Source organism: Lates calcarifer, linkage group LG10, assembly GCF_001640805.2.
Source record: "Lates calcarifer isolate ASB-BC8 linkage group LG10, TLL_Latcal_v3, whole genome shotgun sequence".
Classification (NCBI taxonomy): Eukaryota; Metazoa; Chordata; class Actinopteri; family Centropomidae; genus Lates; species Lates calcarifer.
In genome coordinates, this window is record NC_066842.1 from 16,494,343 (window position 1) to 16,512,045 (window position 17,703).

Sequence of the window (17,703 nt, forward strand, 5' to 3'; positions counted from 1 at the left end):
ATTTTTACTTGTAACTTATGTGTGTTCACACAGTTGTAATGGTACTTTTACTTCAGTAAAGCATCTGAGGATTTTCTCACGCCTCTGTCAGCCACGAGCACAGGCAAACACACCAGTACAGTAGATCATAACAGGGTGATTGAGCATCTATTTGAAGTAGAGGCAGCTCCCTCTACAGGTAATAAACGGTGCCATTTTCATTATGGCAGAGACCTTGTAGACTGTATGCCCCCCAATTCCCCTCTGTTCACCCTGTCAACCAATGTAACCTGCCACAGACACACACAACACACACACACACACATGGTCACAGATATAAGGCCCCTCAGACCTCCCGGGTGATCCGCAGTGGAGCGTGTAGCCACCTGTCAATCACCAGATCTCAGCCGTCTTAAGAGAGACATTTCGTCTGGGACAACGGCAGCCCGTCCCTCCCCATACATTCTGCCTCCCCTAGCAACCATGGCCGGATGACTGAGAGGCTTTGTCCCCTCACAACGGGAGTCCACCATTGAACCCAGAAGCCCGTAGCAACCAGAATTAGAGGGTGCCAGAAAGGGGTCTTTTCTGTGAAACGGGGGTGAAAGCTCTGTTCTTGTTCCTACGTCTGGGATTCATATCATGGGTCTGAATGGCGTCCCCACCTCCTTTTAAATGCTGGTGTAACGGAGCGTATGAAGGGGCTAGCGGTGAGCGGATAGGATCATGGTTAATCTGCTGTTCCTCTCCACTGTGGTCCGACAGGGACACTTAAGCAGCCTCTGTGGACAGTTAGTGGCGTGGGGAGGCCTGGCGATACCTGGATAGGCCAGAGCTGTTATGTTCATCGACAGGCTGCAAACAGAGGGGAAAAAACTTGACGGGCAGTAGTGGAAGATGCACTCAGATCATTACTAAGTTGAAAGTACTATCCATACATCTGTCCATTAGCTTAACCTTGAAGGCTATGGGTGGGGTGCTGGAACCAGTCCCAGCTAACACTGGGCAAGTGCAGGGTACATCCTGGACAGGTTGCCAGTCTATCACAGGCCTAGTAAACATACACGTACAACAATACTGCTAAGTATAAGTTATCTACAAATGTACCAACAGCAGTTTGTACAAATGTACCAGTTAATGTGCTGCTTTTGCAGAAAAACGGCCTCTCTAACTAATCTGATGTTATTAGATTGTTAGCTGGTGAAGTAAGCACTTAGCTGGTGTAGTCGGTGAAGGTGGAGCTGACTTTATATAGGCACACCTTGAGTATTTTAATTTTGTGCCTCCCAACTTAAGGGTCGAGTACCCTCTATGAGGGTCCAGTGGTGGAAGATAAAAATAGAAAAGAAGAAAAAATAGGATTTTCAAGCTGATGTTCTGCATTCAAAATGCTATTTAAGCAAAAATACAGTATTAACCATAAAATGTACTTAAAGTATCAAAAGTTAGTATAGTATTTGTTATGCAAAATGTTCCACTTCACAGTGTTATATTGTTATTGGCTATATATAGTTACTGATACATTAACATGTATGCAGGGTTTCAGTGTTGAAGTAGAGCTTTTTTACAGCTTTATTTACTGTTGGGCAGTTTCATCTACTATGATGTATCGTGTTTCATGAACTGATTAGATCTTTTACAGTAACCTGTAAAGTAATCGTTAAATAAAGCTGTCCAATAAGCGCAGTGAGTAAAAGGTACAATATTTTCCTCTGAAATGTGTTGGAGTAGTAGTAGCTTAAACTATAAAGGTTAGTATGACAAATTTGTACTTAAGTACAGTAATTATGTAAATGTAAATGAGTGAATCACAAAATAAATGTGAGGTGCATAGAGAGGAAATCAGGGAAAACAACATTCTGCTGCACAACTTCATATTATTTTACCTTTATTTTTTAAATGTTTTTCTAATTTTTGTTATTTAGTTATATTTGTATATATTTAGTTATATTTGTGAATTAACAGATCATTTTTCACCTGTGTGGGCCTTGGAAAAGTCATTTAAAATAAACGATATGAGGGAAAATGAGCCTCGTGAAACAACTTCAACTCATCACTGGCAAGGGCCCCTAACTGAACTTTTTTTTTTTTGTGGAGGATCACAAGTATATTGGATATAAAGTAGCCAAAAATGGAAAAACTCAAATAAATTGCAAATGCACCCAGTTACTTTCTACCTCTGATGATGGGGAAAGGACTGAATGTAGGAAATACAGTATTTGCGCTTTATGATAATCAGTAAGTGACAGGATTGGGCATCAAAACGACAGTCCAGGGCTTAACAATCAGAACGGTTTTGGAAGTCAGATGCACCTGCTGAGAAGTAACCTTTAGGGGACACTCAGGCTGCACAAAACGTGAGCAGATTAAGTATAGAGAGAAAGGAGTAAGGGCCTGAATAGTTTATGAACAGTTTTATGGACCTTTGGAAGCTTTCAATAGGGGCTTTTACAGCTCCCTTTATAGGGAAGTGAACATGGATCCCTGAATACTTCTCTAACCACTGTACGTCGTAACTGTAAAGTGAATTCAGTGGGGTTTTACCACAGAGTGACTGACACTTATCTGTAAAGGGCAAGATTAAAATGATCAGATGAAGAGGCAACATAATCACCATTGAACATATTACATTGTTTTCTAAGAATAATGGTGAAAAATAAAAGAACAAAAAGGCAAATAGCCACGACCAGGTGCTCTAACACGACCTCCCACGTTGTATTTAGACCCGTAGTATTCTGTGCATCTTACATCGCCAAGTATAGAAGATTACAAACTAATCTCAACCTACAAACAACATCGCTGGCATGCAGAGAAAACATGCTTTTCCTGGTACGTTCTTTATCATTAATGAGCGTCTCTGTGGCCCCCTGTATGGGAGTATGTTTTGTGCTGCTCCCATTCTAAACTCTCTTCCTGCACACTCTTTTCCCACCCTCTCCCCCCCCTCCAACTGTCAATCAAAGATCATGATTGAGCCCGTATGGCAGGCAGTCAGTCATCAGCAATGAAAGTGAGGCCTCATTCTCTGTCCGTCCCTCCCTCTTTTCATGCCCCCTTGCTTCCTCAAGTTTTTCCAACTCACTTTCTCTCTGTGGCCTCTCAGTCTCCCCTCCTCCCCTGCCCTCCCCTGTACAGTTTGTGTTTTCCCTTCTGGAAGTCACATCTGTGGTCAGCTTCTGGCCAGAGGAAGGCAAACTTCTTGAAACATGGCTGACTTGATACTGTAAGGCCTGGCTCCCTCAACCTCAGAAGGGGGAAGGCCTGGTATCATTTAAAAATAAGTCTGATTTAGTTTTAACAGGCCGCTGCATTTGCCCTTTAAGTGGCTGATGAATAAACATGAGTAGAGTTGGGGCGGGAACTGCATGGGGGTAGGATGAGAAGAGGCCCAGTTTGTGTGTGTATATATTGTGGGGGGGGGTCGAGGGCAATGGGGGAGCCTTTCTTCCCAGCAGGGCTGCATCTCGTTTAATTGGAGCACTTGTGGCACCATTACCTCCTTTACTCAAACACGTTACTGATGACAAAAGAAAACAGCACTAAGCCTGCCTTTGTTAGCAAGGGGACTGGACGAGGAGATGGATTCCTCGCTGCTACTCATGTGTGGGAATCATCCACACTCCCACCATGAGCTGCTGCTGCCTTTGGGCCAATGAAATGCTGCAGCCAGGTGGACAGGAGACAGAGCACATGGAAATTACAGCCTTCATCAGAAAATGATGGACAGAAAGGCGGTTTATCAGATACAGAAATAAACTGCATGGTGAAATTAGCTTCAGTATTTATAGACAAACAAGACATCGTGTTCTTTCTACTGGGAGATTGTTTCTACTCCTTCACGTCTACCCACCATTATGCAAAAATAGCACCAATGTTCAGTGTACGAATCCACAGGAATTCTCTCTGTTAATCAATTTAAAGTGATTGACTCTAGCATATGTGTGCAGCCCTGTCAGTGACCTTGCTCTTTTGCTACCCTTTGACCTGAGGTCAAGTTGACGGGGCTGTTCTCTGGTTTGTCTTTGGTCGCCACAGCGCCCCGAGAGAGCAATAAGGGTGTGACCTTTACCCTCGGTCTGACCCCGCTAGAGAGGGGATGCTGGGGGGCTCTAAAATGAGGGAAATACTCTTCCTACTGTAATTGGTAAGTGGTAAATGATTTGTCAAATTCAAGAAAAGTAGGTACTATGTATATAATGCAATTACAGTGGTTTATTAATAATGATTTATTGATTCTCAAAATTACATTACCATTAACAAACTTTTCAAAACAGCATGACATAAATATTCTACTGTCTAATGTCTAAATATCTAAATGATACAAATATCAGCCTTTGACAAAATTATTAATTTTCAGATCGATAATATGGATGAAAATATCTGGAAACACTTTACTACTACGCCCCCCCATTTGCATTTATAAGCAGTATATAAGCATTTTACACATTGTTTATAACACATTACAATGTATATGTGCTATTGAAGTGTCTATTTACTCCTGCAGAAGTTGTAGATATAATTGTACATACAAATGTGCAAATATTTTACATTAATAAACCTTAAAGAAGTCCTTACTTGTGCATGCGACTACATTATAGTATGTATTAAACCATTAGTAAGAGTTTATACAACACTTATAGACGCTAACAGGGGGATTAAAGTAAAGTTTTACCAAATATTCTTTATGTCACAGCATAACTCAGGTCAAACAAATATCACAGCTCTTATTTTTAAAATCAGTAACATGATCCATAACTCTCATTACATCTCAGTGTAAAAATTCTTTATGAAGACTCAGAAAATTAAGTTCTATTTTAATGCATCGAATGGCAATAAGGAAAAGATGAAACTATTAAAATCAGGACAAACTACGATGGGAAACCTCCAGCGGAAAATCCTTAAAGTGCAACTCATGGGCTTGAAGCAAACGGAATACAAAACATGGTCTTAAATATTTCTCTTACAAGCACTTAAAAGGAACCATGGATATGTTCTCACAGTCATGTTTAAGTTTAGTCTGGCGCTTAGCACCTGAAAAATGCACCTGTTTTCTCAGGACATTTACCTGTCTCTCAATGTTGAAATAAGGACAAATATTCCACTAGAGCCAAAACAATGTCATTCATTTAATATTTAATACAAATATTTTACTGAATATTTGTAGATTTAAATTGAAATATCTTATGGAAAAAGACAAGATCTTATTCCACTGGCAGATTGTGTGTGTGTTTTTTTTTGTTTTTTTTTTTACTTCAGACAAACCAACCAAAAAAGAGATAAGAACCTGTCAACAGTCATTCTCTGTATGAAAAATAACTGGTTTTGATTGGTGAAGAATAATTGTATCAAACAAATATTTATGCACATGAGGAGAGTAAGAGCCTATCATCAGTTCAGTTCTGCTCCATGGAGAAATTTGACTCCGTCCTGGGAAAAAAAAGAAAGCATAACATAATGTGTGAAAAACATTCCACTTCATAGAAACATTGTAGCTCAGTGTAACCATGTAAATATGATCAAATCAAATATTTCATATATTAATAGAGTTTGGTGTCAAGGTTATTTTATTTTCTTCTTCTAAAAAACCCTTTAAATTAACTGAGATTTGGCCTGCGCATGTTCCTGTGCTCATAATTCTACATAATATCACTCTCCTGGGTAGATTACAATGAAGTTAAAACTTCATTAATTCAAATATAAAATCTTATGGAATCCATGGTTCTGTTTTTTGCCCTAACTGTATCATTTTAATTTCCACTGTAAATATGACTTGCACAACTTGAAGGTCACTTTGAAGAGCTCCACATGTAGAGCCGTGCTGTGAAAAACCCCTATCAACAAAAAGCACAGATGAGATTCACTTGGAGGCACAGAGCACAGGGTCTGTATCAGCATTTCCACACTGAGTGGCAGGGACAGCGCAGACCGGTGTGTCAACGGTGCCATGCTGTCTACAGCCGCATCCTCACTGTGTGTTTGTACTGTATTCAATGCCACTAACAGATATTCCCAACAAAGGGCAGGAATTACAAGGAGTCACATGTAGTCTCTGCTAGTTGGGCTCTGCTGCCATCAAGAGGACACTGAGTGCAACACACTTCTCAACAACAAAAGTGCAACCTGCACTGCTTGTTTGGTATGAGAACAGTGTATCTGATAGATCTATGACTGGAGTAGTGCTGTTGTATAAACTAAACAGACACTTACACGTCTTTGTTCCTCATGTGATTGTTGTACTGCAGGACAGGTGGGATGCTCTCTTCATCATCAGGGAGCTGTGAACAATCAGTTAATGAAACAATGTGATTTTAAGAAGAAACAGTAACCACATAATATATTTGCAGCAAAATGAGTGCTGTTATGCGAACTTGTCAATGTCAGAAAATGGAAATTTATGAGCTGTTTAATTGTAAATAGAGGTGGCAGAATGATGGCAGCCCTGTGGAAAGCCAGCATCAGGGCAAGGAACACATAACAGTAAAATGTGACTGGCCAAGAAAAGCATGAGAGCAAAAGTATGTCTAGCCTGTCAAATTAAAGTCTGTTTTCATATTTATATACATGAAGAATCTAAGATATGTTGTGTGGACACTGCTACAATTGAGTTCTGACTGGATAATTGTTTGCCAGATCAGATCAAAGCAGATCAATTGAAAACCTCAGATCAGCAGGTCTGAATTATAGCAGTTGTTGCCAACCAACTGGGCCCAGCTTTGTGACCATTTTGCCTGAAAGGATGTTTCTCCTGATCCATTCAGAAATTTGAATTTTAACTGGATTAATATCTCAAACATCATAAAAACACCAAAATCATTCAAATGTTTGTGATCTTTAAGACATCTGGAATTAATTCTCTGTCAATTCACCATTCCTGTGGGATGAATGACTGAGTTGTGACTTGATATTGTCGTTCCTGTTTCAAACTGCAGAAATGTCTTTATGGCTGTAAGGGTCTGTCTCTCACCTCCCAGTAGGGCTCATCATCGAAGCAATTGTCATCTGCAGGATCTCCCCAGATAGGCAGCCTTAGGATACACCCTAAGAAGAGTACAAACACACGCAATCTGTTATAGACTGTGTTTAAACACACCCATCTTATTCAAACACAGTACAGTCAGAGTTTAGTCTGAGTTGTTAAACCAAAGGGTGGTTGAAATGGTTATTCCTTACCAACAATGATGCCTCCGCCTACACCAAAGCAGATAGCTACACAGATACCTGCAGCCTGGTGACCGCCCTGCTGTGTGGGTACCATGTCTTTGAAATCACCCACAAAATCAAAGGTGTTAATCAGCCTGTAATACAGAAGAAGGAGGGCTCACAATGTTGCTCTATCAGAATGAAAGACTTTTTGGACATAAGAATGCAAATACTATCACTTTTATTTTCTGTTCCATTAGCGGTTTATAAGCTTTTATTAATTTACTTAAAAAAATGAAAGCAACCATGACCCCTGGCTGCTTGTTTCATATTTGTAAGCAAGGACCACTGACCCTTCAGGGCCATAAACTGATTCTGTTGCAGCTGCAGCTGTAATGGCTCCCACAATTCCTCCTATGACCCCTGGCATGGCATGGAGGTTATGGATTCCACATGTGTCCTGGATCTTCAGGTGCTTTTCCATGAACGGCTGAGAGAGATATATGAGTTAGGATTAGCAGAGTTGACTAAAAAATTATAAGAGCTTAGTTTGACAGACTGAGACTTCAGAGCAGTAAAAGCAGTAATCGAGGGCAGAGGAGAAAAAAACATACAGTGAGGTAGATATATCCCAGGGTGGAGACGATACCACAGCAGAATCCTACGATCAGAGATCCGTAGGGCATCAGCATGAACTCTGCTGCTGTTCCCACTGCAACGCCTCCAGCGAGAGTCGAGTTCTGGATGTGAACCTGAGAAACAGGTGAATAAAAAATGGGTGTGTGAGTCACGAAAGAAGCTGCACATCAGTTTGATCTCTCTTCACGGCATCAGGTGAAACAGAATATGCATCCCATCACCCTGTGAAGTTTGCTAAGGAGGGGCACAACTCATGTTTGACAATTCATCAAGGTGAATTACGTCGGCATAACCTGCGATGCCAACTTTACAAATATGCACACCTATTATCGGAAACACATTGATTACACAGGTTAACTTTATGATGACAGTGTTCATGACTGACAAGAAAAACAAACACTGCTGGTTGATACCATATCTAGTTTTCCGTGCTTCTGGAAGAGGCTTGAGACAGCCATGGTAGTGAGCACCGTGGAAGCCAAAGCCAGGTAGGTGTTGATGGCTGCTCTGTGCTGCCCATCCCCATGGTCTGTGATGGCTGAGTTGAAGCTGGGCCAGAACATCCACAGGAAGAGGGTGCCTGAGGAGAGGCCAGGGAGAAAGCAGCGATGGGGGTCAAAGGGCCTCATAAACCACAAAACAGAGGAGTGGGAGGTATTGGAAAAGCTATAAATCACACTCACCAATCATAGCAAAGACATCTGAGTGGTAGACGGAGCCCTGCAGACGACTGCTCTGGTCTAGATTTGGCCGATAGAGCATCCATGAGATGGCAAGACCGTAATAACCTCCAAACGTGTGGATCACCATGGAGCCTCCAGCATCTCTGGCCTTCAAGAGAGAAAATATTAGCAATAGTCGTAATAGCAGTAGTTAAATTCATTGAGAAAACTACATCCAGCTGCAGTTTGTGTTTTGTGAGTTGTAATAACATTGTGAGCAATGACATGAAATGCTCTCTCCCGTTTTAATCATAGAGCTGAATATTCATTTTGAAAATAACAACATCAAACAACTTACATGTATGAGATTCAGGATAATATATTCCTCCACAGCAAATAGTGTGATCCCAAACAAAGTCAGAACCAGCAGCTGGACTGGACTGACTTTACCCAGCACTGCTCCATAGGCAATTAAGCAGCCCGCCACACAAAAGTCAGCATTGATCAGGCTGAGGAGGGAAAACAACCAAAATGTAGTGGACATACAAGGAAAGACAAGATAACCTGTGATCTGCACCGGCCAAATATAAGATAAGGCTAAGGAAGCACTTATCAAAGAGCAGTTAACCAAATAAGAGGAGATCAATTATGTGCACTGAACTAATGGTAAACCTATCCAGGTATCACATTCTGTCTTTCACATTCTCTCTGTGTAACACATTCGAACAGTGAATGCATGTACCTATTGGCACAGAGCTACTTGGCTGCACTTCAACAGTATCATCATTTCTCATTAGCTGATTTTCTGTTTACTTTGCAATCACTGAGTCCACAAACACTAAACCTCACGTGTCTGGAAATATCATTGTGTTAGTCAAACTGGTTTCACCAGCTCACTGTACATCCCTGTGTTTTTTGTCAGTGGAAACCATGCAGGTGGAGATGTATTCCTTTCAGACATATTTACCAGTAACTAAACAAAAGAACCAGAGCTGAATAAAATCTCCTGTTTTATATTCCCACAGATGTGGTTTTTTTTATGTAAAATGATTGAGTCATGGTTTTTTTGTTATTGGTTGTATACCATCATCAAAATAGAATAAAAAGAATGGGATTGTTCTAGCTTACTAAGAATAAAAAGAATAAAACAAACAATTACTTTTCAATCCCAATTTTGATCTTCCCATCAGTGTAGTCCAGGGAGTGGAACCAGCCTTGCATCAGCAGCGCCCATTGGAGGCCGAAGGCTGCGATGAGGAAGTTGAAACCCACTGCACCGAAGCTGTACCGCTTAAGAAACGTCATCAGGAAGCCAAATCCAACAAAGATCATCACATGGACATCCTGGAAACCTAGGGTGAAGACAGAAGAAGGGGAAGATGAAGAGGATGGTAATTGGATTAATCAATTAAAGTGGGTAAGGGAGGGTAGTAAGGAGCTGCATAGTGGTAAAAATGTCTTAATTATTTCCTCACTAAATTTATTTGTGTAGGATCAGGTGTGGGTAAATGTCTTTCTGTCCTGCCCATCACAGGGCTGAAAACCAATAAACTGATGAGTAAAAATAACAAATGTGAAGGAGAACGTGAGGAAAGGTCTCTCACACAGAGACAAGTTACGGCATGTGAGTCCATATCTGCTCGAATTGGAGGTAATAAATGACCAAAATTAAGAACAGAAATAAAGATTCTGGAAATTATGCTAATTTATGAGGCAATTAACTTATTCATTTTTAATATAAGTAATGTGTTAAAAGTAACAATAATAATAATAACAAAGTTTATTTCTATAGCACTTTTTTAAAGTTACAAGGTGCTTTGCATACAGTTCATACTTAGTGAACTGAGTTGTCACTGTATATAGACAGTTTGCTTTCACAACACGTCACCACAGTTCAGGAACACGTGAGGAAATATTACATAAGAGGGGATACTCCGGTAAAGATGATTCAAGGACATTACAGTAATTTCACTATGTACGTAGTGTTTCTTATTGATCAGATATGATATTTTATGATGATACTGAGCTGTATCAAGGTACTAATACAGGTACTAACCTGTGTGGCTGATATGAACTGTGAGATGAACTTGTAATATCTGCTGTAACCAGCAAACAACAGTATGCAGACACCAGCATAATTAAGCCAGTATCGTTTACAACATAATACTGTAACCGCCCGACACATCTCAGGCCACACAATAGGTTCCCACTGCACTGTGAAACATTATAGTATGTATAGAAGAATTTGCAACACTGTAGGAAATGTTATATCACATCAGACTGAGCATATTTTTCACCTCACCTACAACAAAGTCTTCATATGATTCAGAATATCCTCCTGTCAACACCAGTGATGAGTGTGATGTGTGTAAAAAAAAACAAAGGACTTTAAGATGAAGTCTTAATGGTCTCAGACAACAAACTGTGTCAGGGCATACATTTATCGTCTGACATCCAACACCATATCTGAGATGGCTTCATGATAGCCTGACAATGACACTGTGGGTGGCTCGGGTAGTGTACAGTACAACCACGCCCGTGCAATACACTCACACGTCCGAATTTCCAGGCAACCTATATTATGACCAAAATAAAAGATATCTTAGATCCAGACAAAGAGGTAAGTGTTGACATGTCAGCTATAGTTAAACTGGAAAAAGAGCCTGAAGGGAGTCAAACCTCAGGAGAAATGTGCACCTGTGAGTGTTAGATCCTTGTCAGTAGTGTAGCAGCAATATGACAGGTCACCATAATCTGAGAACTATCATCTACTCAAGTAGAAACATATTTGACTACAATGAAAACAGACAATTTACAACCAAATATTAATAAATTACAAAAACAAAAAGTTCAATATGAGCTAAATCTAAATCTTTAGTATAAAGATAGATGTGTAAAGAGTTAAAGAGGACAACTTGTTCAGATATTAGACATTTGAAAAAGAAGGAAAAATGAATTCACTTACTTGGATATCTGAAGTAGAAGTCATTCTCAATGTCACTCGATATATTTTTGGCTTTTCTGTGCTCTATCCAGTGTGCATCCGATTCTTCATTGTATCGAATAAACACTCCAAACAAGATGATCATTGCCGTCTGCCATACAATACAAACGGCTGGAAGACTGAGACGAACATTAGTATTTTTTTGACGGTCACACAGCTCCCTGAAGCTTTGAACACAGCCCATTCTTTTTGTTTGGTTTTGTTTTTTCTATTTTTTTTTTGTTTCTTTTCTCTTTTTTAAGGTGTAAAAATTGCTGAACAGTTGAATTATTCAGGTGCGATGTCTTCTGCAAAAAGGACAAACACTTTAAAGGCCCTGAGCATCTGAAGTTTAAGTGAGCAGGATGAGCAAAGATGGGTGTTTGCTTTAATATGAGGACACTCCCCCAAGTCACTCCCTCAACATTAAATCTGGAATGTACTTGACTCCTCTCAGGTGAGGACATGTGTTTAGTTGATCTTTAAACATCTTTTTTTCTAAACATAAGTCATTATTATGTAATACAATACTGTAACATCAAATGCCTCTGAGGATTTGTGGTGAGACGAAGTATGCTTCATGTTCTGAGGGAACAGGACAGAGATTATATTTACTAGGACATTGTGTATAGAGCTTGTGTAGGTTACACTTGTTAGGTCACACATGTTAGCACAAACATTCATTTGCATGTCAGCGAAAGACAAACTGTCATTGTGGACAACATGAAGCCTGTCCCTATAGTAAATATACAGGGTTTTACAGCATTTTTTCTTTTCTTATTACTAGTCAGGGGGTGCAGACATTTTTGCCTCCTCTGTACCAGGGCTGCTCCTGGGAAGCATTAACTGTAAATAATGTGCATCCGTGCCAGGTGGCATTAGAAAGATGCACAACAGGTTTGACTCAGTCAACCATCATAGCCTAAGGGTTCAAGGTTGAGACAAGAGTCCACTTCTTACTTATAAGTGATTTTTTTTCTGCACTGTTATACAGGAAAATTGTGATACATTCAATTTTGCTTAGACATTTAAGCCTTTTATTGAGCTTTAGTGTTTGAATTCAGAAAACATTAAAATGTGTAAAACAAAGGACTGTGTTGCAATTAAAAATGGAACATTTAACTACAATGGGGTGGTTCAGTAAAATGTTGTAACGTGTTGATTCAGTATTTTGAACATAACTGTGTGATTCAGCAGATTGAGATTGAGCTAAGCATGATAAAATCATGCAAAGCACTGTGTTTTATCCATAGAGAGTTGTTTTATGTGGGAAGGTGTGATAATCCTCAAAGGAATAGTTCAATGTCTTCAGAAATAGGCTCATGTGCTTTCTCTTCAAGGGTTAGATCAAAAGTCTGAGATTCTGCTGAAGGTATTAAGTGTAAATTTTAGACACTGAAAGACATCAGTAGTTACTTTTCAACAGAGTCAAAATAACAGTTTGTGTGTTTACAGTATTCATGCTAAGCTAACTGGTTGTAGCCTCCAGCTTTAAAAGTGACAGTGTTATCAATCTTCACATCTAACTGTCAGCAAGAAAGCAAATACGTGTATTTCCCAAAATAGGAAACTGTTCTTTTTATATGTAAGAACAACTTGAACAAAAGTGATGCTTCTGTGTAAATAATTTCTGTGTTCACATATACTATCTGCTGTAGCAGGCTATTGTGATGTTTTTGTCACTTTCTCAGTCTTAAACATGGTCATGTAATGTACTTGCTAAAGTAAACTTAAGTTTAGTATGCACTGAGTTAACATTCACAAAGGGAGAAGGATGAATGTATAGACAGACTGCCAAATGTAAATAGTGAGGATACCTGTCCTGTTCTTGTACATTGTACATTGTGTCAAGAGGACCGAATACACAGGACATACAGCAGCTCCTAAATGTCACGTGGTTGTTTTTCTTTTTGTCCTCTGTTGAAACTGTGAGGACAAGAGGGCAGAACTATAACAATACTGTTATTGATCAAGAATGAAATAGACAATTTTAATTTTCTCATGTCTTCCAACCACATAGAGAAACCAGACAATTTTGAATGTGAGTGAAAATAAAAACGGTTAAAGTGACTATGTTCACGTTCAAGTTCTTACGGTCAAAAACCTTGCAGTTCCCATACCAGACAGCGATGCAGGTGGTCAGAATGCTTTCAGTGGTGTCTCTATGGAACATAGTGAGGGTGGGTGGAGAGGAGGGAAGCTCACCTTCAGTTGACACAGGAAGTGGAGACGTCACTGTGCTGTTTTGGGGATTGCTGTCACGACTAAGGTTCAGGGACGTCTTCTGTGATCTTCACTCCCAGGGAATTTGTGTTGTTTACCCTCTTCACAGCGGTGCCATTGATGGCCCGTGGTACATGGTCAGCTCGTGTCTTTCTGAAGCTGACAATAAAGGCTGCTGGTCTTACATCACACTGCTAGTAGGTCCACGTGAACAGGAGTGGGCTGAATACACAGTACAGGGGCATGCTGGTGCTTAGTGTGGTGGTGTTGGAGGTATATCTGCTGTTCTGGACTGAAAGCAGGCCACCAGTGAGGACGTCCAGGATCCAGTTGCAGAGAATGTGGTGAATTGGTGCTATATAAATTTGACTGACTTGACTGACTTTAGGCCTAGTTGGGTCAACTTCATAAGCAGGTGTTGTGGGATGATTGTGCTGAGCTAAAATCAATGAATATCATCCTACAATAAGTGTTCTTAAATTGCACAAATGAGCATGAAAGTCACCTAAAAATATAACCATGAATATAAAACTTTTTTTTTTTACTACCAACTTGTATTTAGTATTAAAGACAATTTTAGCTTTTATTGCTGCACAATTTTTTGCAAAGTCATTATGAAGTGCTACAAGGAATGTTTATTATCAACAGGGTATGCTCTACCAGTCCAATAACCTTGACACACCATTGTATCAAATGTAAATGACAAATGGATTTGTTTGTCAAGGCAGCACAAAAGCAAATTTATAGTGGAATCATTATCTCTCTTTGAAAAGTGAGAATGTCAGCAGCTAAACATAAAGATGCACTGGATTTGTACTCACCAATGAGGAGCCTCATTAAAATGAGTGAGCAGGTATCTGTGCTCATTGATCTTACTGCTCGGCTTAGCACTGCTACCATGGTGATGGAATTCTGGCAGATGATGTGCTCTTCAGGGATAATGGTTAACACTCATTCCCCTTGGTCTGAGCACCACTGTCAGGCTTGTTGAGGAGACTTCTGTATGTTGTATTTGTGTGCACAGTAGGTTTCATGAATGCGACATGTGTGCATATGTGTTAAGAAGAGCATTTGAAGAGTGAATCAATCTTTTACTAAGGCAAAGTAAAGGTAGGTGGTGACTACACTTCAGTGAAAAGATTTATTGTGGCTACGAGGAACTTCCAAAAATTCTTGCTCGGCCCTCACACAACCATGGTGCACAGACCCACACAGGTGTTTTCAATTACAGGATTGTTAACAAATGGACCAGGCAGAAAACAGTGTGTGATTTTGGACACTAGGATGAATACCTTGCTTTTTGTTTTTTTGTTTTTTTAAACTTTAGCTCCAGTGAGTCACATTGTCTCACATGCACCGTCACTGTCAGCACCAGCAGTGTCAATTTCCCAAGAAGCTACCTTTATTTATATATATATACACTCACCTCATCCTCTTGTTGTTCTGGGAATTGTACAGGAAATGACCGCTTATTACTTATTGACACCATCACTGCCTTGGAAAGATGAACCTTCATTTTTCCTCTGTTACCTTGTCAATAAACATCACATTGTAGCATCTTCACAGCAGATACTCTGACCTGTCTTAACAGGAAAAACACAAGTGCAGAAATGATAAATGATTGCTCTGCTCCATTACAAATGTGACAGTACAAACAAGGTGGAACACAAAGTTAATACTTTTATGAGCCAAAATGTGTGTTGTGGAAATGGTCAATAATTTGCCTTCACATACACAACTGAGAACCCCCCCCACACACACACACACCCACCCAACAAAAAATAACTACAAAAGTTGTGTTTTTAGATAAAATGCTTTTGGCAGTTTATTTGAAATCAGTTTCACTACAACACACCCAAAAGTTGATGAAAGTACACTTTCATCATTTATAAATACAATAATAGATCTAATTATTCAGTAGAGAACATCCGGTGTAAAGTATATTTAGGGCCAGGTGCAGGGGATTCTGTAGAGCTCCCAGAGTATCCAATGTAAGCTTATATTCTTGTTTTCTTGATCTGTGCCACTTTTAACATTGAAAATGTGAAATATATGCAGCACCCAACCTAGTTGATTTAATCTTTAGCACAAGATTTAAAAGGGCTTCCATAACATTATAAATCCATTACATGACGAGTAAGCTGCTGTTCTAGCCTGTGAAACTCCCTATCAGGCAGAAGATACCTCTGTATGATATCGATAACATCTTTCTCAGTAGTGAGGTCATAGTCCTTCTTGTTCTTAAATGGTAAATGTCCAGCCAGCTCACAAAGAGCAACGTTGAAGGCAGACTCCTCTTTGGCGCCGAAACAGGATAGTCTGGGCCATACAGCGATACGAACCCCTTTCCTCCAATACAGATTCCTTTCGCTCTGCGTGTGATCACAGGGTGGACATCCTCTAGTCAGGAATAAGTTGTGGGCAATATTACCGCCCACAAGAAAGTCTGTCACTTCACAGATGGCCGTGGAAACTTTCTCCACCTCTGCCGATTCTGTGTAAAACAAAAACCCTGCAGGAAAGTCCAACAAGCGATAAAATCCCCTGTCAGGAACCAATGGCTTGGCTGGCATAGACTCTATCTTGAGTTCCTTGTCCAGGTAATAGCCATGCAGATGTAAATGGTTGACAGATGCAAATGCTCCCAGACTGTTGAAACCCATACGAAAGCCAGGGTCAGAACTCAGGAGCACAGACTCAATACCGACCTGGATGGCGAACCTTGTCAGAACCTGCGGTAAACAACGTGAAGGATCTGGGACAAAGAGACAATGGCCAAACTCCAAAGGACTGACATTAACCAGCACAACCATCCTACAGGGTTGATGCACCTGTCCATCATATTGCAAAGCTGTGCCTCTCTCTGTGTCTTTTATCATCTCAAATATGATTTCCTCTGGATTGATTTTGTTAAAATTAAACTGTTTGGCGTTGAATTCCTGCTGAATGCTCAGTATCTCCTGAGGCTTTCTCCTCTCTACTCCTCTTTGAATATTCAACTGGGCCACATAGCTATGTGAACCCGGCAGGATTCGTGTTTGTAAATCACCCAGATGGTAGCGAAAAAGTCCCCTCTCCATCCTGTGTGTCCAGCCGGCTTGGATGGTTGTGTCAAACTTTGCTGGCGGTGATGCCATCCCAGGACTGTTTTTACTGCTCCGACACACATCTGTGACTAAGTCCTGGTCGGTATACACAAACTGGAGCGGCATGGTAGGATCTGCTGGTGAAGCAGAAAGGCATGAGATTTAAAAATGAAGCTTATTGTGGTCAGTTAAGTGTCATCCTGCTGAATCATCTGACAGACAGCACTGAGGAGCAAATGGAAAGCAGGGCTGCAACTTATGATTAACTTATTAAATTGTCAGAACTCAGTTAAAGAAAAAAGAAAGAAAAAGGTCCAAGACCCAGTAATAGATATTGTTTACTATCATAGAAACAAAAGAAACATTTGAGAAGCTGGAAACAATCTAAATTGTTGCTAATACGTGGTCTGTCAATTAATAACTGATTAACTGACAGTGACAGCTCTGAAATCAGGACTGTAACATTAGTAGAGGACAGTAACATTCATACTGACAAATGTTTGAGACAGAAGCAAATACACAGCTCTACATCACACAAAGCAAGCAGTCTAAACAGGATACAGTGCCACCCCTGTGCTTCTCTCACTCACTGTTTCATTCAATTCATTTGATACCGAACTCACCTCTGAAGTTTGACAACGTCTTACGCCTTAAAACAAACAGCAGAGCAGCACATAAACGCCTTTTTAAATAAAGGCACAACTAACTGAAATTCATATCCGCCTATTTTTATTTTCCATCTATATTTTTACTCTAGCACCGGTTTGCTAAACTAGCTAGCTTCCATAGTTGCATGTGTTCTTCCTCGTCGGCGTTTATTGGTGTATTTCCGGTAGATTTTTTCAGAATAAATGTAAGTAAGTATTTATTGGCATATTTAGATTGAATCCATTTATATTAACATTAGTGTAATTTAATATGGTCTTATGCATTTCTCAACATTTTTATAGGTTAGTAAAGACAGTGGTAGAGGTAGAAGATAACTGTACAT

General features: G+C 40.0%; 2 protein-coding genes across 3 annotated transcripts; both read right to left on the reverse strand.

Moving 5' to 3' along the window:
• Positions 1-4,192: 4,192 nt before the first annotated feature.
• rhcgb (Rh family, C glycoprotein b) lies at positions 4,193-11,772 on the reverse strand. The gene is made up of 11 exons (XM_018664386.2): positions 11,386-11,772; positions 9,580-9,772; positions 8,779-8,929; positions 8,442-8,589; positions 8,172-8,338; positions 7,734-7,871; positions 7,473-7,609; positions 7,150-7,274; positions 6,944-7,017; positions 6,187-6,254; positions 4,193-5,406 (listed from the first exon to the last, which is right to left on the reverse strand). The coding sequence occupies exons 1-11, from the start codon at positions 11,606-11,608 to the stop codon at positions 5,373-5,375; spliced, it is 1,458 nt and encodes a 485-aa protein (XP_018519902.1). The 5' UTR covers positions 11,609-11,772; the 3' UTR covers positions 4,193-5,372.
• Positions 11,773-15,420: 3,648 nt separating this feature from the next.
• Positions 15,421-17,694, reverse strand: gdpgp1 (GDP-D-glucose phosphorylase 1). 2 transcript variants are annotated; one of them, XM_018664226.2, is made up of 2 exons: positions 17,336-17,694; positions 15,421-16,849 (listed from the first exon to the last, which is right to left on the reverse strand). In XM_018664226.2, exon 2 carries the CDS (start codon positions 16,836-16,838, stop codon positions 15,741-15,743), a length of 1,098 nt encoding a protein of 365 aa, XP_018519742.1. In that variant the 5' UTR covers positions 16,839-16,849; positions 17,336-17,694; the 3' UTR covers positions 15,421-15,740. The 2 variants fall into 2 exon arrangements, with proteins under 2 accessions (XP_018519742.1, XP_018519741.1); XM_018664225.2 differs by having other exon boundaries at positions 15,421-16,846; positions 17,336-17,688.
• Positions 17,695-17,703: the final 9 nt, after the last annotated feature.

Excerpts from the sequence above, each read along its gene's own strand:
- rhcgb (XM_018664386.2), bottom strand. The coding sequence starts at position 11,608 with ATGGGCTGTGTTCAAAGCTTCAGGGAGCTGTGTGACCGTCAAAAAAAT. Across the intron at positions 9,773-11,385 it reads CTTCTACTTCAGATATCCAA|GTTTCCAGGATGTCCATGTG; the intron begins GTAAGTGAATTC and ends TCTTCACCCTAG. Across the intron at positions 8,930-9,579 it reads ATCAAAATTGGGATTGAAAA|CCTGATCAATGCTGACTTTT; the intron begins GTAATTGTTTGT and ends TTCCCTCCTCAG.
- gdpgp1 (XM_018664226.2), bottom strand. The coding sequence starts at position 16,838 with ATGCCGCTCCAGTTTGTGTATACCGACCAGGACTTAGTCACAGATGTG.